Source organism: Meles meles, chromosome 4, assembly GCF_922984935.1.
Source record: "Meles meles chromosome 4, mMelMel3.1 paternal haplotype, whole genome shotgun sequence".
NCBI lineage: Eukaryota > Metazoa > Chordata > Mammalia > Carnivora > Mustelidae > Meles > Meles meles.
Genome location: NC_060069.1, coordinates 10689217 through 10710766, shown reverse-complemented (window position 1 = coordinate 10710766; position 21550 = coordinate 10689217). Strand labels below are relative to the sequence as shown.

The 21550-nt window shown below is 43.4% G+C and overlaps 1 protein-coding gene across 6 annotated transcripts in view; it reads left to right on the top strand.

The window, feature by feature from the left end:
• COL6A5 (collagen type VI alpha 5 chain) overlaps positions 1–21550 on the top strand; it is a 145669-nt gene that overhangs the window by 62330 nt on the left and 61789 nt on the right. For all 6 annotated transcript variants that reach the window (XM_046002243.1, XM_046002242.1, XM_046002244.1 and 3 more), the window contains exons 5-17: positions 322–882; positions 4297–4851; positions 6860–7435; positions 10034–10609; positions 12294–12625; positions 12739–12820; positions 15472–15614; positions 16405–16497; positions 18022–18075; positions 19870–19941; positions 20270–20296; positions 20399–20443; positions 20532–20585. In XM_046002243.1, the coding sequence (XP_045858199.1) occupies positions 322–882; positions 4297–4851; positions 6860–7435; positions 10034–10609; positions 12294–12625; positions 12739–12820; positions 15472–15614; positions 16405–16497; positions 18022–18075; positions 19870–19941; positions 20270–20296; positions 20399–20443; positions 20532–20585 (3170 nt within the window). The remainder of the gene's footprint in view (positions 1–321; positions 883–4296; positions 4852–6859; positions 7436–10033; positions 10610–12293; positions 12626–12738; positions 12821–15471; positions 15615–16404; positions 16498–18021; positions 18076–19869; positions 19942–20269; positions 20297–20398; positions 20444–20531; positions 20586–21550) is intronic.

The following is a 21550-nucleotide window of genomic DNA, read 5'->3' as shown; positions in this document are numbered from 1 at the left end:
TAGAACCTTCATGTCCTCCTGTTCCTCTACAAACCCTCTTGCAATGTTCTCCCCAGAGCCTCTGTAATTAACAAAGAATTCATTTTCTTCTTTTTTTTTTTTTAGATTTTTATTTATTTATTTGACAGAGAGAGAGATCACAAGTAGGCAGAGAGGCAGGCAGAGAGAGAGAAGGAAGCAGGCTCCCTGCGGAGCAGGAGCAGGGAGGGGGCTCGATCCCAGGACCCTGAGATCATGACCTGAGCCGAAGGCAGCGGCTCAATCCACTGAGCCACCCAGGCACCCCTCATTTTCTTCTTTTCTTTTCTTCTTTTTTTGCAGGCTGTATGGACACAAAAGAGGCTGATATCTATTTCCTCATTGATGGCTCAACCAGCATACAGAAGAAACACTTTGGGCAAATCAAGGAATTTATGTTGGCTGTGACAGGAATGTTCAGCATTGGCCCAGACGAAGTTCAAGTTGGAGCGGTGCAGTATTCACATAAGATGAAAGTGGAGTTTTATATCAATGACAGTTCTAATAATGTGAACTTAAGAAATGCTATTTTGAACATCGAGCAACTCACAGGCAGGACCCATACTGGGGAGGCCCTGGATTTCATGCTGTCAATAATAAAAGAGGATAGGAAGCATAGGACACGCCAGGTTCCCTGTTACCTCATTGTGCTGACTGACGGGAGGTCCGCAGATGAAGTCCTAGAGCCTGCGGAGAGAGTAAGGGCTGAGCAAGTCACCATTCATGCAGTTGGCATCGGGGAGGCTAACAAAGCACAACTCCAACAAATTGCTGGGGGAGAAGAAAGGGTTAGCTTTGGGCAGAACTTTGATTCTTTAAGAAGCATAAAAAATGAAGTTGTTCACAGGATCTGCAAAGAAAAAGGTAAGCAAAACAAAAACGGCTTTATTCTCCATACTTCATTAGGTACTTCAAGCAGACTGATAGCTGGGCTGAGACAAGAAGTGACGTGACCAGTTGTCTGGTTAACATTTTGCTAACTTCCTTTATCATCAGGGAGGGATTCAGCACCCCCCCCTTTTTTAAAAAGATTTTATTTATTTATTTGACAGAGAGAGATCACAAGTAGGCAGAGAGGCAGGCAGAGAGAGAGGGAAGCAGGCTCCCTGCCAAGCAGAGAGCCTGATGCCGAGCTCGATCCCAGGACCCTGAGATTGTGACCCAAGCCGAAGGCAGAGGTTTAACCCACTGAGCTACCCAGGCACCAGTTGCCAAGTTTGGAAAATCCCTCAGTAGACAGATGCCCTGAGGCCATGCTGAAAGTCCTAAGTAGGAAGGTTGCTAAGAGTATTGTGGCCTTGACAGAGCCCACCGGTATGGTGTGTAAGAGACTCTATTCTGTGTGTGCATGCGTGCACATGCGCACGTGTGTGTGTGCACGTGTGTGTATGTGCACGGGCTAATTAAAGCAGATGAGCACAGTGGAAAGAAAATGGACTCTGGCTTTAGGATCCAACTCGCTTTCCTACTTGACCTTCAGACTGCCTCATCGATTAAGCAAGGGGAACACCTACATCATAGAAACCTCACAGATTTAGCATAACACCCATCAGCCATCATTTCTCTATTATGCATGCATATCTAGTACACATATAACAATTTTTTATTTTTATTTGTAACAGAAGCACATATTTGTATTTTCATTCTGACTAAAAATTATGTAACAAAAGTGAGGAAAAACAATTTTCAAATTCCTGTACCTGATTATGATTTCTCTTCTTAGTAATAGCCACTTACTAATTGAAGATGCTTTGTGTTGATTGCTGGTATGAACACATGAAAATTCCTTGTGCTGAGAGACATGTTAACTTTTTGCTTAAGATGAAGGGTGATGGAGTCAATGAGACAAAGTTCAAACCCCAGCCTTATTACCTGTGGACCTTGAATGGGTTACATACTGTCTACCTGCCTTCATCCCTGTGTGGAAGCCTATAGTGAAGCTTGAAAGTGATAATGCATGTAGAAAACTTAAAATAATGCATGTGGGCCCATAGTAACTGCTACATAAAAAGGAGCTATTGTAGAAGTTGGCTAAGGTATTCGCTGATGAGAAAACAAAAGAATTTTCACTTATTTGAACTTAGAAAAGTGAAAAAGTTTGGGAATTTTCTTAGTCACTGAAATAAAAAGAATAGATAAGCAATGCAACTAATGAATCATGAAACTCTACATCAAAAACCCATGATGTACTGTATGCTGGCTAACTGAACATAATTTAAAAAAGCAAAAAATAAAAATAGATAATAAGTGGGGCTCACAGCAAAATCAGAAATCCCAATATTGCTCATTGTTCTCCCCATTATGGACAGTAGTTGGGTCTTCAAGATGTTCTAGAAAGACTACAAGAGCAAAAGTTCCCCAATGTTTCCTGGGGTTGATGCAAAGAAAGGTAACAGGGTTCCAGGAAACAGAAAGTAGACAGGCCTGGACCAATGTGAGGAGGCGCAGTACATAATCTCCTGTGGGTCAGGTTGTTGTCGTGCAGGTGCCTGAACACTGGCACACCTGAGAGAGGAGACAAGCTGTGGACAAGGAAATGAGCCATAATATGGTAAATAGAGACAGAGAAACTAAGGAACCAAAGCTGGAGGACCCAGAAAAATACTGACTAGTCTCAGAGCAGATGCATATGGAGTGAAACACAGTGTGTTTATTGCTGAGGGAGCAAGAAAAGGGGCTTTAACAAAAAGACCCCAAACTACACAATGCCGAGTATTCTTTCTCTTTTGTATAATGGTCCAGGGTGAGTAGTGGAGGTCTGGAGAGAGACCAGTCCATGCTCAGCACACAGCTCCCATCTTCGGTCAAAAGTGAACCTCGAGTTCTCTTCACCTTGCATTTGTAGAAAGGAAGAAAGGGCCATATGAGTCCACTAAACTCAATTGTTTTAATGTTAAGACCCAGACGGGAAAGTCACTTCTGCTCCTATCTATTGACCAAAACTTAGTGACAGGGCCACATGAAGCGTCAAGGAAGACTAGGATATATGGTCTTTTCCTGGGTAATCATCTGGCTAGTTGAAGCTAGTTTCTAGTTGAAACTAGTTGACACAGAAGGATGGGAGACCAGATATTAGAGGACGGGAAGCAGTCTCATCACAAACAGATATAAGAAGGTAGACCCAGTGAACACTAAACCACATGTAAAAGTCTATTCCTTTTCCATATGTTTCATGGAAGGGAGACTTCCACATTTCACAGCAGTGGGGCATTGCCAAGGCCACAGATATATTTAGTGACCTCTCTATTGATGACTTTCAAGAATGATCCTAGGCAGCTTGGGTCTTAAATGGTGGTTTTAATGTTCCCTGGTGGGCCTTACATAAATAATTAAAAAATAATAAGCATTGTTTCATTCTTTTTGACTAATGCTAATTGTTTATTTTTAAATAGCATGGGATAAACTCTGTGAGTGTTGAGGGAAGGACTGCTTAAGACAATGGCAATGACAGCAGGTAGACCAAAAGCATAAGACTAAGGAGATACATGCCAACAACAATATTTACATACTATATATAGAGAGAGAGACAGATGTACTCACACACACCTGTACAATGGATTAGTAACACTGTATTTTTTCTGTGGCTTATAGAAATTGGTCTTCAATGTGTACATCCATGCACATACACACACACACACACACACATATATATATACAAAGATATGTGAATTCCAGTTGGTAGCTTTCTTCAAATTTTATATATAAATAAAGGAACAGTCCATGCTGAATAGATATGCGCTTACTAATACACTTATTATCTCTAGTAGGTTTCTCACCCTGATTTATAATATTTATCAAATCACTTTAAATTATCCAAGAAAATAATGCAACATAAAGATTGCTTAGAATTTTGTGTTTTTACATTATACATAAAAACCTGAACTAGTAGTCCTATGAGTGTAGGGAATTGATTGCTTTTTCTCTGATTCCTTTTTTTGATCATCATTGCATCCTTTAACATATAACCTGATACTTGGCATTTCATACACATCAAGAATTATGAATTATGGATAAATGAATATATGCTTTGGAAGTTGCATTTTCTCTTTAAAACTTCGTGGACAATAATTCAGTGGATTTCTGATTCAGAGTTCTGATTCAGAGTTCTAGTAGCAGGCCTCTACTACAGGAGCAGATTAAATTTTCAAATGTAGTAGCAGGTGCTTGAGTTAATTTTTGATGTTTTCTGACAATGCATTTATTTCTGTCTTACCATTTCTCTATATTCTGAAAATCCTGTCAACCTGGCTCATTTCTGGTCGTTTTGACAATACGCAGGATGTGAAGACATGAAGGCTGACATCATGTTTCTGGTGGACAGTTCTGCCAGTATAGGACATGACAATTTTGGAAAAATGAAAACCTTCATGAAAAACCTATTAGCCAAGATTCAGATTGGTCCAGATAGAACTCAGATTGGTGTCATTCAGTTCAGTGATCAAACTCAAGAAGAATTCCAGCTTAATAAATACTTTACACAAAAGGAAATTTCTGATTCAATAGACAGAATGTCTCTCATCAACCAAAACACTTTGACTGGAAATGCACTGACTTCTATAGATGAATACTTCACCCCCGCCAAGGGGGCCCGTGCTATGGTCAAAAAGTTTCTTATCCTCATCACGGATGGAGAAGCGCAAGATCATGTGAGAGACCCTGCTAAAGCTCTTCGGGACAAAGGTGTGGTTATCTTCTCCGTGGGGGTGTACGGCGCCAATAGGACGCAGCTGGAGGAGATCAGTGGGGATGGCAACTTGGTCTTCCAGGTTGAGAAATTTGATGATCTGAAGATAATAGAAAGCAAACTCATTTTTCGTGTTTGTGCTCTCCATGGTGAGTAACACCGTTATCCTTCAGGACTCTGAAATGTGAGCTGTTGACCTCTTCGGGTGAACAGTGGGTTGTACCATGGGCTTGGACTCTCTCTGAACTTTGGTGTTAAGTTTTAGTCTTGTTTATATTTTATTAAAATACCTGTGATCTCCAGGGATATTCCACTTGAACAATCTTGTCAGCCAGTTTAGCAACAAGGTAGTCTGGCTGTAGAGACTTGGCAGCTATTCCAAAAAGTTCTCAGAATTTTCCATTGAACTTCCAAATTTTTACTACCTGAATACCTAGATTTTCCAGAGGAAATTTTTAATCCCAAATGATTCCCCAGAATTCTTTCTTGCCTACCTGTAATCCTTGTTAAGTAGTAAATACCTAGAAATACAAATTCTTCTTCTTAGGTAAACGAAATCCAATATCCTAAGCATACCCTCCCCCCCCCAAAAAAAATCCTGTTTTAAAGGCTTTCATTGATTCACCTATTTTTCTCAACTTCTATGAGTGAGGTATTTTACATTTGTCTTTTCATGTATCTATCTCTTTGGAAAATTTTAATTTGTTACTTTTTAAAAATGATTGTTCAGAATAATTTTTATCTCTCACAAGCTATAAATGCTTTTCAAATTGTGTCAAGCAAATCTTCAGTTTGAATCCATCAACTTCAATGGCTCTTGGCTGAAAACTTGGCTATAAATCCACACAGAAGACTAAAAACAACTCTGCTTTTAAATCTATCATGTGCCATTATCTGTGTTTTGGATACAACCAGGACAACACACTGAAGTATTGGTAAATTTGTTGTATGTTGTTCCCCTGGCAACACAGAAACCTCCCTTGGACTATATTATTCAGAATTCTGTGTGAGAAATTTTCACAAGTTAACAGAATGTTTTAGTGCAAACTCTGAGTTTTAGGCAGTGGCACTGCAATTTCTCTCATAACAGCTTAATTAAAATGGCAATGATTCTCAGCCTCTTGGTAATGTTGAGACATTCTAAGACAGGTTAACCTTAATGCCACATCCCTACCTTTGAAATCCATGGAGATCTTCCTGGCATTTCTTCATTCTGATAAACATGTTTGTGAAGGCCCGGTCTATAGCATGAGGTGAAATTTCAGCTGACTCACACATCAAATTGACTCATAAACGTCAAATCATGTCACTGCCCCAGGTTCCTACAGATATATCCTGGGCTCACCCCTAGCATCTTAGCCTTGAGAATTTGAGACCATTGCCAGAAATAAGGATTGAAGTTACTATACTCAGGTGGAAAGTGGAGAAAGTGAAGTTGTAGAAGGCATGTACTTAAGTTACTGAGGGAGCAGAAAGAAGGGAGAGAAACCCCACACTTTGGAGACCTTTCCAGAGTGCTTACTTGACTTTCAATGTGGAGGAGATCTTGGGGCTGAGGGGAAGTGGTAGGGCCTTAGCTCTCCCCCTACTTGGGGTCTTTCCGGGTTCTAATCCAGAAGGCAAGGGGAAGGAGTGGAAATGAAAGCAGAGAGGCATGGTGCATCTCTGGAACATCTTGCGTAGCAGAAGCTGAAAAGACAGCTAGAGCCAGAGAGGGTAGGATAAAAATCCCAGCTAATACAGACAGCCTCCGAGCTCTTTAAAACAGAAGGCCAGTCTGGCAAACATTAGTCCTATCTCACCATTATACTGATATTAAACTACCTTCTGACATTTTATTTCAGTTGAAAGCCTGCCTAGAAAAGGCATCACTTGTCCTAATGAGATATAGCAGAACAGAGTGGTGTGGCTTAAGAACCACCCATTGCAGAGTCATTGTCAGCTATACTTTCCATGGAATCATGATCTGGGCAAGTTGTGCATCACCAAGCCTCAGTTTCTCACTCTGTAAAATGGCAACAGCCACATCTAACAAGTGAGAAGCAATGTCTGGCCCATAGTAGGTTCATGGCAGACGTTCGCTTACTCGCCCTTCTCAGCTGTCTGTGTAGAATACACTGCAGAAAGATTGTGATGCCTGCTTTCTTTCTCTTTCAGATTGCAAAAATATTAAAGTGTTGGACATTGTGTTTGTGCTGGACCATTCAGGTAGCATAAATACAGAAGAGCAAGAAAGCATGATGGATCTAACTATCCATTTGGTGAAGAAAGCAGATGTTGGCAGTGACCGAGTTCGGATTGGAGCTCTCAAATACTCAGAGTATCCTGAGGTTCTTTTCCACCTTGGGAAATACTCAAACAGATCTGCAGTCATTGAACACCTGAGGAGGCGCAGGGACACTGGAGGGCGTACCTTTACTGCCAGGGCTCTTAATCACACAAACATAATGTTCACGGAAGAACATGGCAGCCGTAGCCAGCAAAATGTGAAGCAGATGCTGATCATCATCACTGATGGCGAGTCCGATGACCGAAATTCGCTCAATGACACAGCACTGAAATTGAGAAACAAAGGCATCGATATCTACGCAGTGGGTGTAGGAAAGGCCAAGCAACTTGAACTTGAGGCTATGGCAGGGAATAAAAACCATACTTTCCATGTAGATAATTTCAACAAACTGAAAGATATTTACCTGCCTCTGCAAGAAAGAATGTGTACCAGTGCCCATGAGCGTAAGTTGTGATTTTTGAAGTTTCTGTGGGGGGTAGCAATAGAAGGTTAAGAAAAAAATAAATTAAATCTTGGCTTCCCATTACCTCGATGTCATGGGCTGAATCTTTCTCTGCTCGGGCTGTTTTCTTATTTCTAAAAGAAATGCATTGATTGAACAAGATCTGAAAGTTGCCTTTCCATGACAGGATCCACTGAAGAGCTTATGGAAGAAGGTTTCGGAAATGTTCTTTGAGGTATTACTACCCTGCTGCCTTTTTCTTGGCAGAAAGGAATTCTACCTGGGATCATACTGACTTTACCCCATTTCAGGGCCTCTTGTGCTATTCCATTAATGGTCTCAATGCAACCACTGAATACCAGTTGCAGGCCAGACTCAGAGTTGCATGGTTTCACAGATAGACTTATGTCTTCAGAGATCTAAGACAGTCTAAATGGGATTATAGACATTCTCTTGGGCCATTTGAAGTTGAAGTAGTCTGTGTGTTTTTCTAGATATGGTCCATTAATACAGACAAAAGGATATGGGAGTTCAATATGGAGTAGTAGAGGCTGGTGGGTAGGAATAGGGAGGGAAGGGACGTAAGTGGATTCCACGAGATACCAGTGGGTTAGGGATGGCCACAGGCATCCCACTTGAGGAAAGTGTAAGATTGGCCATCTGGGCTCAAAGTGAGCAATGAATTCATTTCCTTGGTTTCAGATACTGAATGATGGTATTATCTTTAATAAAAATTGTGACTTTTCCCAAGGCAGCAGGACCTTTTCAATTCTGCCTGTTCTAGCCTGTCCCTGGACTCCCACCCTAAAATTTGGTCTTCTTGCCTTTCGTCTTGCCACCTTCTAGTCCATTCTGAGCACTGAGTGATCCTCCTAACACACACTAGATTATGTCACTGCTTTGCTTACAGTTTATAGTTTCTGAATTCCTGAGTTCCATCTAACCTTGTCCATATCCCCGACCTCATCTGTTGCCCTCCCCACTTTACAATCTCTCCTGTCAATCTGAAATACCTCTGCATCTTTGTACACAGCATTCTACCCACCACGAATACACCAGCCCATTTTCCCACACTGTATCTAGTGTTTCACATTTCAGCCTTTGTTTGCCTATTTCCTGACCCAATACCTGACAGTGATCCCAGTGGGTATCCCTGATTCTGCACCTTCTATTTCTCCTGGTGGTAGCACCGAACACATATTTGCTATTTTTTTTTTATCTATAGCCGTCACAAGACTGATTTCCTTGGGCAGGCATGGCCTCCTGTTTATCACTGGGTCCCCACCAAATCTACTACATCACCAGGACTACAGTCTTTTCCTACAAAGATGGAGTCTGTTTTATTCTCATCTCCCATGCCTACCTTTTGGAGGCAGATACTGAGGCAGAGTCTAGGATACATGGTGTTTATTAGGGATCCACACCCTGTGACGGAAAGTAGGATGGGCAGAAGAAGTTGCACAGTAAGGCATGCTTGACAAAGCTCCAAACCTGGCAAAGAGCTCTGGGGTGTATATTGCCCATCAGTGTTGTCCAGCATCAGACTAAGATGACTGGGTGGTTATGTCCCCTTCCTACTTAGTCCCCGGATATGGGCTTCCCTAAAAGGTCATGGTCTTTTGCAAGACCTCTCTTTGCAGTGAGGCTAACCATGAAGGAGCTGACAGTCTGAGGCCCTCTGTTGACCACATTCCCACAACTGGCAACAAATCCTTCCTTGAAGGTCTATCTGGGCAGATAACCCTTAGAAAGAATTATGTGACAGCAGGCATTCTTTGTTCTCAACTGCCTTTACTAATCACCTTCGTGTTGTCCCTATCCCAGCCATTGCATTTGACTGGAACTGAGGGTAGAATATTATCCCTGTGTTTGGGACATTTCACCTTGGATTTCAGGGAGATGACCCTTTGCCCTCTTTATTAGCTATTAGCACTTGTCCCCTTGCATTTTAATATTTGGGTTATGATATTATAAAAAACCGCAGCAGAAAAGAATACTGATTTAAAGATAAAAAGAATGACGTGGTCCAGGTACCTGCTCCACTGCATAACAATTGTGTATTCTTAGGCAAGTTACTTAACCTCTGAATTCCATTTCTGTATCTATCAAATTAGATTAACTCCTTATAACATGATCATGAATATTAAGTTACTGTGTGACAAAAACATTTTTTAAAATGGTAATTCTCAACACAAATGTAAAGTGGTAGCATTAATAGTAACAGGAATACTAATCATAATACATGGGTACCATTGCCTTGACGTCGGTGAACCTTCCAGTTTGTGTCGAAGGGATTTCTAGCCTTTGCAATTACTTTTTAATGAACTTATTCAATCTATTCAAACTTCTTTCTCTGAGCAACTTTCACTGTCTTTTCGAATGAATCACATAAATATTAAAATTTGAAGCAAAGTCTATTATCTTTCTCCTTCCCACTGTTTTTCCTTCTTGAAGGCCAACCGGTAATTCTCTCTTCTGTTGACTTATCTCAATTTGCTACTAATGTGGGGATTTAGTAAAGCAATTGAAGAATTTGAGGAAAGGGAAAATTTAGAATAATTCGTGAGGAAAATAATTGTTTTGTTTTTCCCAATTGCAGCATGTGACATTCAAGAAGCCGATGTGGTTTTCTTTTTTGATAGCTCTGACATGGTCTCCCACTCAGAGTTTGTTACCATGACAACTTTTGTGTCAGACTTAATTGATAATTTTAACCTTCAGAACCAGAGAATAAAAATCGGGTTGGCTCAATTTGGGAGTGGCTTCCAGAAAATTATTGAGTTGAAAAACTCTCTGACAATACCGAAGCTGAAGACTCAAATTCAAACCATCACCAAGAGCAACGGGTTTCCGCGAATTGACCTGGCCCTTAAAAAAGTGAAAGTCATGTTCGATCCATCTTCCGGTGGGAGGAGAAATGCTGGTGTCCCTCAGACTTTGGTTGTCATCACATCCAGGGATCCCTATTACAATGTGGCTGATGAAGTGAAAGTCCTGAGAAACCTCGGAATTTGTGTCCTGGTTTGGGGCATAGGGGATGTTCATAAGGAGCAACTTCTGCCAATGACAGGCGATTCTAGAAAAATAATCACCCTCAAAGACTTTAATACATTAATGGATGTGGATACGAAAAAAAGAATGGTTCGTGAAATCTGCCAGAGCTGCGGGACTACCAGTAAGTGCTTCCCCTTGCTCTGTATTTGTTTTTTATTTAACTGCCGCCTTCCTGGGGCTTCATTTCCCCAAGATGTCCTGGCGGCTAGCTGTAGCTGAACATATTTTTTGAAGAGTGCTCGGTGAGATCAGACCTCTCCTCTGTTTCCAGGAAGCTTGGGATTAGCTAGCCTCCCTCAGAGATGAGGAAAAAGGTGCAGAGGCTGGAAGAGGTCCTGGGTTGTGTCCTCTGGTCAGCCCTGACCCCTCACTGCAAGCCAGGCTTTGTGCCTCTCTTACCACCGAAAGTCAGTCTCATGTTTCTGCCCCCCTCCACTTGTGGCAGGCCTAGAATAATGCCTTGTGTCCCGTGGGAAGTAAGTGAAACAGACTTAGGCTGGTTGGCAGCTTTACTATTTTAACGTTGTCAAACCGTCTTGTAAGGGACTCCGTGTTCCTGTGTGTATCTCTGTGTTGTGTGTCTGCTTGAACCTATGTGTGTGCGTATTTCCTTCTGCTTTTAATGATGGCATTTGTATAATCATAACATAGGAAAGATTTGAATTTGCCCTTAGTGATTATTTGATTCCCAGAAGTCAAAAAACCAATGGCTATAAAGGCCAGGAGGTAAGTGAGTCAAGAGGGGAGAAAGGGAAAGAAATGAGGGGACAGCAATGAGCCATCTGATGGGGAGGTCACTATTCATTTCAGGTGAGAGTCACCATGTAGGACTCAGGTTCTGTACATTTGGGCTGGGAGTTGGGAGGATGACATCTCAGGATATAACATTTTGTGTAATTTGTACAACATGCAGAAATTCCTCGGTGTGCTTCTGTTTCTGGAGTCATGACGGAAGCCACTTCTTTCACAGAATGGTTTGGTCTTTCCAAGCTCTCCAGATGGTCTGTACCCCATTTGGGGTGCTCAGCTGGAAGCAGATTACAGGGGTGGAAAGGGCACCAGCACTGGAACCCGAAAGCCAGGGTTCTTGCTCTGGTGCAGTAGTAACAACTTCCAGGCATCATGATTTCCTTCATGATGAAATGAGCAATCAGGCAGGGTCAGAAGTGACCAAATGGCAACTTACAGCTGAGTTGTATTGGTCCTGTATAGTGTGGACAACTTGTTAAAATTAGTTGACAACTTTCTCAAACTGAAAGTTGCACATGAAAAATGGAGATTTCAGGCTTTCCTTGGGAAAAAGAAAGGCAATCTGATTACACCAGACCCATCTCCCGCATGGCTACTCTCAGTGGGAATTGAGTAGTGAACAGACGGGGTTGTTGTTCCCCTTCCATTCTCTTTGCTCTCTGTCCATCTAACTCCTTTACATTATCCACCCAGCTTTTGTAGCCCTTTACGTTTGTGACCTCTGGATTTAATAATCCCTAAGGATATTTTAAATACTTAAAATGTTATGATTATATGAACCATCATATGTCATCATTAAGAGAAAAAATATGCATGTGTGCACACACACATACACACACACACACAGCCACCGAAAATGAGGCTAAACCATGATTGGAACTTGAAATATTTGTAAGAGGAGAGAGGAGATACCTGTGTTGAGCAAGCAGCCAATGTCTTCCTTCTTGAACACTGGGTACTAGGGACCCTCCAGTCCTGAGCCATGCCATGACCTGCTCTGCTCTTCCTTACTCTTGTCTACTCATTAATCTGGCCTCATTTCTCTTGGTCTCCAGATTGCTTTATGGACATAGTGGTCGGGTTTGACATTTCTACTCACCTGCTGGGGCAGCCGTTGTTCTATGGCCACCCCCGGCTGGAATCCTACCTCCCAAGCATCTTAGAGGACATCACCTCCATCGGGAGGGTCAGCTGTGGGGCAGGCACAGAGGTGCAGGTGAAGGTGGCCTTCAAGGTGAACAATGACCTTCCCAAGTTCCAACTCTACCGGAGAGCAATATTTGACAGCCTGCTGCAAGTCAATGTCAATGGGCCAACTCATCTGAATGCACAGTTCCTGCAGTCGCTGTGGGAGACCTTTAATGATAGATCTAAATCCAATGGACAGGTACTCTTGTCACATTCAGTCTCCCATCTCTGCATTCTTTCATTTGTTTCGTCCTCCCCAATTATATGTTTCATTTTCACATCATTTCATCCTCTGCTTTTCTCTTCCTCTAGGTTCTACTCATCTTTTCAGATGGTCTTGGGGGTGAAAGCGAGATAATGCTTGAAGATCAATCAGACAGGCTCAGAGCAGCAGGTACAGAATTGAAAATTTAAGTGGTGCAACACAGAATGTGCTAACGAGTCCCTTCTTACTCAGGTGTGGTAGATCTTGGGATCTGTCTGGCCATTGGAAGCAGATGCTGTTGGTGCCTTCCCAAACCCCCTTGGCCAGCCTGTATGCTTATCCCCCAGATACTGCAGATGCCACAGCCATGTACATTTACCTGTGCTCTTCTACAGTCATGTGTCCTTGGCTTATCTGAACCATTACCTTGGAGTGGGGGGGTGGGTTTATAGAATGTCCCACCTGGAAATGGAAGGGGAACAATTGATATAGGGATAAAAAACATAGCACCCTTCCTCAAGTGGGTCAACTCTAATACAGTTTACACACCAGAGTCCTTCATGAGTCCTATCAAGGTGAAGACTTTACTGAGACACATTCTTGCTCACAACTTCCCCCACCCCTTCCTCTACCTCTTTCTCCTTCAATAAACCCTGCACACACAAATTCTTCTCTTAGATTATGGTTCCAGGGCTCTTGACCTAGGACACTCCCTACTGTTTCTGATTATCCATGTAAAAGCCACATAGATCTTGAAAAGCATTTCTTAGTATACAACCCCTATCCCTCGTCCTAGTTTCAGACCAAGCTGGAAGCTAACTGCAGAAGTTTGGAGAGTCTTATGCAGTGACATGAGGCTCCACTTATTGTCAGATGAGCTGTATTGTTTGAGACTTTCTGGGTATAGACCCACACTGGTTTCTGGGGTTTAGTGTCCATGGGCAACCTCCCTAGAGGCCACAAAATTTTCTGCTTGATTGCTGGGTTATATTGTCCTCTTTTCCCACTGTTCTGAGCACATCACGTTCCTTAGTACTACCTCTGGTCCTTTATAGGATCTGGGTCCTCTCCCCACTCTGACCTTCCCTCACTCCCCACACTCAACATCTCTGGCATACAGAGCCATCCCCTTCTTCCTTCAGCAGACCTCCCGCCTCAGTCCCTCAGGCCCCCATTCCTGGCATACACTTTTCTTCTACCTAGAACTCTCCCAGTCCTTCTCCACTTTCTGTCTCTGGTTCTCTACCTTGACCAGCTTCCATTTGTCCTTCAGGATCAGTGCAGGTATCTCCCAGAAACCTTCCATGACTTTCTAAGACCAAGTTGGGAGCTTCTCCTTTAGGCCTTCAAAGCACCTTGCCATTCCTTCTCAGGACAATTACCACTTCTCAGAGCAGCCATCTGATTCTTGTCTACCTTTTCCATTGGACTGGACTTCTGTGAAGGGACAGAGTGTGTCTCTCCTACTCATCTTGTGTCCCTGGTATAGTGATTAATACACAATAGGCTTCTAATAAGCAAATATTTGTTTAATGAAAGGATAAGTGGAACAAATGGACTAGTGAGCAAATTAATGAGTGAGTGAATGAATGAATAAATGGAGTACTGGCTATGGTCAGGAGTTTACCCTGGGCTTTCCTCAGGCTCGCTGGGCCTGGGCCCCCGGGGGTGTTCAGCCATGGAGATGACTTTGAGAACTATTATTAAATTACATTCAGAAAAATTCAGAAAACCTCTGAAGATAAACAATGCCCTATCTATCTATCTACCTACCTACCTATTTATTTTTATTAACATATACTGTATTATTTGTTTCAGGGGTACAGGTCTATGAATCATCAGTCTTACACAATTCACAGCACTCACCATAGCACATACTCACCCTAGTGTCCATCCCCCAGCCACCTTATCCCTCCCACCCCCTTCCCTCAGTTTGTTTCCTGATATTAAGAGTCTCTCATGTTTTGACTCCCTCTCTGGTTTCATCTTGTTTCATTTTTCCCTCCCTTCCCCTATGATCCTCTGTCTTGTTTCTCAGAGTCCTCCTATTAGTGAAATCATATGATAATTGTCTTTCTCTGATTGACTTAATTCACTTAGCATAATATCCTCTAGTTCCATCCATGTTGTTGCAAATGACAAGATTTTGTATTTTTAATGGCTGCATAGTATTCCATTGCATGTGTGTATATATACCACATCTTCTTTATCCTGTTCAACTAGGCTCTTTCCATAGTTTGGCCACTTTGGACACTGTTGCTATAAACATTGGGGTGCAGGTGCCCCTTTGGATCACTACATTTGTATCTTTGGGGTAAATGCCCAGTAGTGCAATTGCTGGGTCATAGGGTAGCTCTATTCTTAACATCTTGAGGAACCTCCATACTGTTTTTCAGAGTGGCTGCACCAGCTTGCATTCCCACCAACAGTGTAGGAGGGTTCCCCTTTCTCCACATTCTCTCCAACACCCGTCATTTCCTGACAGGTTAATTTTGGCCACCTGACTGGTGTGAGGTTCACTGTGGTTTTGATTTATAGTTCCCTGATAACAATGCTCTTTCTTAAAAGTTGCTTTCAAATACCTAAGAATTGCATCTATCAAAACTTGGTGGTGAGGCGTTAAACACAGTTTAGTGCTATTGTTTTACTATTGGGTTTGAAGTCTAAACAAGCAAGCAAGCCTGTTTGGTTCTTCATAAGTCAAGAGTCCTGCCTCTTCGTATGTTTCCTTTTCCCTTTTCTGATTCTCTGAACGTCACTCGCCGAGTAGAAATACAACAGGTTTTCTTCTCTTTCACGTGCAACTCCTTTGGTTCGAATCTCTTACGTTTACTGACCAGGACTTGATGCTCTGCTGGTGGTGTCCCTAAATACGACTGCCCACGATGAGTTTTCCAGCTTTGAATTTGGAAAGGGATTTGGTTACAGTACTCACCTGACCATTGGCATGAGAGATCTGGGCAAGAGGCTGTCACAGTACCTGGTGAGTTGTGGAGCAGAAATGCAGTTATTCAAAAGGCCATCAGAATGAAATTGGAATTTTGTTGAGTATTTCTAGAGACCTCCTTGCTTGCCCCACTAACTAAAGTGCATGGTCTTTAGTAGATGAAAAATTGTGAAAGACCAGAGCAGCATTATTTTTGTTTTTGTGTGTCCTTCCTTCCTTTTTTTTTTTTTTAAAGATTTTATTTATTTGATATATAGAGATAGATCACAAGTAGATAGAGAGGCAAGTAGAGAGAGGGGGGGAAGCAGGCTCCCTGTTGAGCAGAGAGCTCGATGTGGGGCTTGATCCCAGGACCCTGAGATCATGACCTGAGCTGAAGGCAGAGGCTTAACCCACTGAGCCACCCAGGTGCCCCTGTCCTTCCTTCCTTTATCACCTCACCAAATGAAGGCACGGGCATTAAAATCAACAACAACAACAACAAAAACAACCAACCCCTAGTCACATAGAAAAGCTCCCAGCAGTTTATGCTGCAGTCTGTCAAGGATGAGCCAAGCAGTCTCGTGCAAACTTGGTCTGTGGTCATCTGTGGGGCAGGTGCCCTTTCTATAGAGAGATCATTTTCGGGGAGAGGGGATGTTGTGTCGCAGTTGCTAGCTCAGTGTCCCGTTCTCAGTGTGAAGCCAAAGAGCCCCACTGATCCTCTGCAGCCCCTCCCCCAAAGAGAGAGGATAGCTGTGTAGGCGGTGCCTTGGGATCTCTGAATGCAGTTCTTAATGCCCAGAAGTTCCTGACCATTGTTGCTCACTCAAGTTTGCTTTTCTAGGGAAACATTGCAGAGAAGACTTGCTGCTGCACATTTTGCAAGTGTTTGGGGGATCCAGGTCCTCGTGGATCCCAAGGACTGCAAGCCACGAAGGTGCCATTCAGTTGTGAAACTATTTTACCCAGTGTGCCTTGATTTGGTGGGTGGGACTGAGGCCACGCGGTGCACTTTGCAGGCTTCTCTCAATGCTGATGTAATTGCCTCAGACATTTATTTCATGCGACTTCTGAGGTGTAGGAGGCCAGTTCAAAAGGCTCACTTTGGATACTGCTGTTAAGAATAACTCCCATTTTTCCTCCATATCCTTCATGACAATGCTCCTTGGTTTTGTCATTTGTACTTTTACACCTGCTTTGAACACTTTGAGGAGCGCAAGAGGTGCTGGAGACCATGGGGAAGGCTGTAGTTCATCAGCAATGAGTGAAATTGAACCACAAAAAGAGCAAGGCATTGCAGATTAACAGCCCTTTAAAAAACAAATTCTAGAAGATCCATTACAAAATAACGTAAATAAATATGACACAGTGTCTTTGCTAATGGAACGCTCTAAGGTGATGAGGATGAATGAACCACAGGTACATAAAACAACATGAATATGTGTTATAAATACAGTAATGGCAAAAAAAAAAGCAAAATGCAAAAGAATACATACAGTATGATTCCATTTATAAAAAGTTTGAAAGCAAGCAAAACTAACCAATCATGTCTAGGGATAAATAATTCAGTAGTGAAGTATAAGAAAAGGCAAGAAAGTATTGTCATAAAAGCTAAGAGTGTGTCCCCTGGGGTGTCGGTGGGAGTGCTTGGCATTGGCGGGGGTTGGGGGAGGGCGGCGAGGCTGTGTCCTGTTTCTTGGTCATGGTGGTGGCTACATGGACATTCACTTTATGATAATTAAACCATACCTTTAGATTTTATTTATTTTATGCACTTTTTCAAATGCAGTTTAGATATCATAAGTAAAGGAGTCTTTTTTTTTTTTAAGAGAGCAAATACTTACTAATAAGTTCTGCACTGTCTATCCGTGGGTACATGATCTTGGCCATTTTACTGAGTTACGATACTTTGTTCAGCACAGTTTCCTCTCCCCTCACTTGGCTCTGGTCAGTCTTAGAGTTACATTCCAAGAGCACAGTCCCCAGGTGTACTGAGCAGAGAGCCGGGACCTCTGTTTCACGGTGAGGAAAGCAATCTTTGCCATAAATAAGCCACAAAAGGCAGTTACACCCACGTGGCAGAGGAAACGATGATCGCCACTGAAATATATGTAACCTCGCTGGGAGGAGTGCTTCTTTTCCCTTGAGCTCTCAGAAAAGCAAAAGGAAATAAAATGATCTCTCTGGAAATGTGATCGATTTGCCTTCTAGGAGAGTTGTAGTGGCTACAGCTGCCTACCACGCAGCCTCTTAGGCGTAGGAACGCCCCAGACACCCTAAGCTGCAAAGTCAGCTCCACAGGTCAGACTCCAGCAGGAGTGTGGAGTTGTCAGATTCTCCCCCAGACTCACAGCCACCCCTGCAACACTGTGACCAAGTTGAAAGGAGGCAATTGTCCAATGATTTCATAAGTCCAGATTGAAGGAAGCCGACTGAAATGTATTTTCCTCTTTCCTCCCAGGGTTTTCCAGGTCTGAAAGGCAGCAGAGGACACAGGGGAGAGGACGGAGACCCCGTAAGTTTTCCTGACCCTCCCCCCCCAACACAAGCAATGATTTTCTTTTGCATGGACAGCTTTATGTTCCTTCAGAAAGGGTTTGTTTCTGTGGGGTATTTTGGTGGATTTGGAAGAAAATGGGTTTCTCCTTTGCCCCTTTTATTGATCTGGAACATGAACTCACCAAATCCACTTTTGCAGGAAAGGAGGGAGCAGGCTTGCCTACATGTTGCCTGGCATATTTTTATCAGTGGCAGGGAGGAGGGCATGGTCCTGTCTCCCCTGTGCAGGGTGCAGTAGGGCTGACTACTAGTGAGGGGCTGTCTTCAGACCTGGAGCTCAGTGCTTAGTGCGTGGAAAAGCACGGCTTCATGGGTCCATGTAACACAGAGGTTTTCTAATCTCAGTCTTTGACCCTTAAACCAGAACTCTCACATGGTTCATCAGTCAAATTTTAAGGATAGATTGGAAGGAACTGAAATACTTGAGTGGCTCTGTTTGGGGTGGGGAAAGTTCAGGAAGCATCCAACCTGCATCTCCATCCCCTTAGAATCGAGCTAGCTCTCCACCAGGGCAGCAATATTTAAAACAAAATTATATCATGCCTGGGCAGGTATAATTAAAAGCATAAGCTCAGTTAGACAGCCAAGGGCTGACCTAGACAAGAAACCCTAGCAAGACACTTAACTTCCAGATTCTCAGTCTCCTGATCTATAGAGAGATAACGTTCCTCTAAGACTCTAGTGTTGACCTAGTTTACAAAATGACCACAAAGGGGAGTGCCCTAACCCACCTACCCCATACCTGCAGAAGGGTCTTAGAGTCCACCGACGCAGCATAGAGGACTTTGCGTGTGAGTGTCTGGCCACAAGCCCACATCTGGCTGACAGTCCCATCCCCAGGAGGTCACGATGTTCAGTACCTCTCAGTGTTGTGTGACCATGAGTGAGGCCTCCTACTTTCCTGGGAGTAACCTCCAGAATAAAGGAAACAAAGCAGGAGGAAGGAAGATCCCTTCTCCCCTAAACTACCAGGGAGGAAATAACCAAACTCCTTGCTAAACTATTTATCCAAACAGCAAACCCTAAGCACCACTTTACAGCCAGATCTGACTGAGCCAGGCACGAGGGACATAATTGGGTAAAGAGAGAGTGGGGGGATTTCTGTCTTTAAGGAGCACCACATTTCTTTGCTCTGGAAATTCATTTTACTTAGCATTTTCCTGTGTTTAAATATTTCCTGGGAGAAACAGGATTGATGGGAGGCGCACACACCCCTGACCTTGAGCACTCTTCCCCGTGGATGGTCTGACTTTGGGACTCTTTCCCCTGGTGGTCCTTTCCATGAGCACTGGCACTTCCCATCTTTGAGTTCTGGTAGCAGTGGCCCATCCCATCAATGGCTTCTGATACTCAGCTCCGGTCCCCCGGGACCAGCTGGCTTCAGTACCATCAGCTGTGCTGGCTTCTCCAGGGCAGCCCTGGGACCTTGGCTACCATGCCGGGGCCAACATGTATTACTGGAGTCTTTGAAAGGGGGCTGGAATGTGACGCGACTTCCGAACGTTTGGCTGTGCTGTCTGCTGAGGACAGTGAAGCAACTGGGCTCCTCCTGCACCTCCTGGGATCTTGGGTCTGTAAGGAGGCCCTGAAGGTTGACGGGGAAGACGTGTTGAGTAGCGGGGAGAACCAGAGGTAAATGAATGCATTTGCAGAAGTAAGAGCTTCACTCTTAAAGGGCAAACTGCTGGCAACTTTTGACAAAAGAGTCACCGTGGTCACCTGTTTTACCTGTTTGGCTGCCTTTTCGTAGGGAAGACGAGGAGATATTGGACCCCCAGGAGATAAAGGGATTGCAGGATGTCCAGGGGAGCAGGGTCAAAAGGTGAGGCTATGCTAGAAACGGGATTTTGAATTCCCTGCAACATGCTCTGCTGTCTCTTCTCCTTCTCTCCCTCCCTTTCTCTCTTCCATGCCCCCCATTGCCTTTCTCCAATTCCATATGCCTCACCTGCAGACTAATTTGACTTCTTAGAAATCTCAATGAGTTCAGAGCCTTCATTCAATCCCTCTATCATCCGTTTGTGCATAGAGAGCCAGAAGCAATTAAACACAATCGCTTCTTTAGGGAGGCAGCCGCTGCCTGCTCCAACAGTCTGTGAACCCAACTGCTGTCTTTGATGTGTCAGTGAGAGAGATTTCGTCTTTTACAGGGAACCAGAGGATTTTCTGGAAGTAAGGTACTGTAGTTGTCTTCTCAGTCCCATTCGATTTCCCGACTTCCCATTAAGCATGTGGCATGAGCCCTCCTCTGACCTGAATGCACTCCCGTTGTCCCTCAGGGAGAACAAGGAGAGGATGGGGTTGACGGACTGGATGGGGAAGAGGTAAGCCATGCTTCAGGTATCATAACATGGTCAGGAGGTTGATGTATTTCTTTTAAATGGGAATTTTGTTTTCCTTGACTTCCTTTAGGGCTTTCATGGATTTCCTGGGGAAAAGGGAGAAAAAGGTGATCCAGGATCTCAGGTAACACTTGCAATACATCAAAGAAGAAGAATTTGGTAACAGGGACAGTCTTAACTGATGTACGCCAGTGCTTTGTGGGGAGAAGTGTGACAGCTGACCTGACCATGCGGTGAAGTCCTGCTACCCCTGAGTAGATGCTACGTTCCCATTTGGGAATTTTGAGAAATTCCAGAGAGAGGGAGTCAAGGCATACAAGGTTCTTCTATGGGCGTGTTCCTCAGAAATCTGAAAATGAGTGTTTTTGCCTGTCAATGGCTTCCATGTTCTCTTTATTGCATCAGGGGAAAAAAAGAAAACAACATAAAAAGCAAGAGAAAAATACAGAATTATTTTGATGACCTCACTGTAGCAAATCACAGTGAAATATTTTTTTATCTTATATTCAATTCAATCCATATTAACATGTGCCTACCTGGTTCTAGGCAGCTCTGTTTTTATGTTCTGATCCATTTATTCGTCTAATATTTTTGAATACCTGGCATGTGCCAAGCACTGGGTTATTTTGAAGATTCAGAGATGAACCACACGTCCTTGTCCTCAAGGATCCTGGGACATTAGAAGACTGACATATTAATAGCCAAAGACAGTGCAGAATGTGTTTGAGGCCATGTTGGCCCAAAGAAGGGCACCTAACTCAGCAGGGTAGGGAGGAAGTCCAGGAAGACTTCCTAGAGGAAATGATCCCTGAGCTGAAGATGAGAGGCATTAGCAAGACATGGAGGAAAGGCATTCCAGACAGAGGGAACAGCATAAGCAAAGACATGGAGGCTTGGGGGCACTGCAAGTCGAACATCAGAGTACAGGTAGATGGAGGTGAGGTTCTAGACATAGTGGGAAGAGATTGGGAAGGCACTGGTGGGCCATGTGGAGGGCTTGGGCCTTTAACCATTAGGCAATCAGGTGTCTTTGAAAGATTTTAAGTACAGGGACCACACATGAATTTGCATATTAGAACTATTACTTGG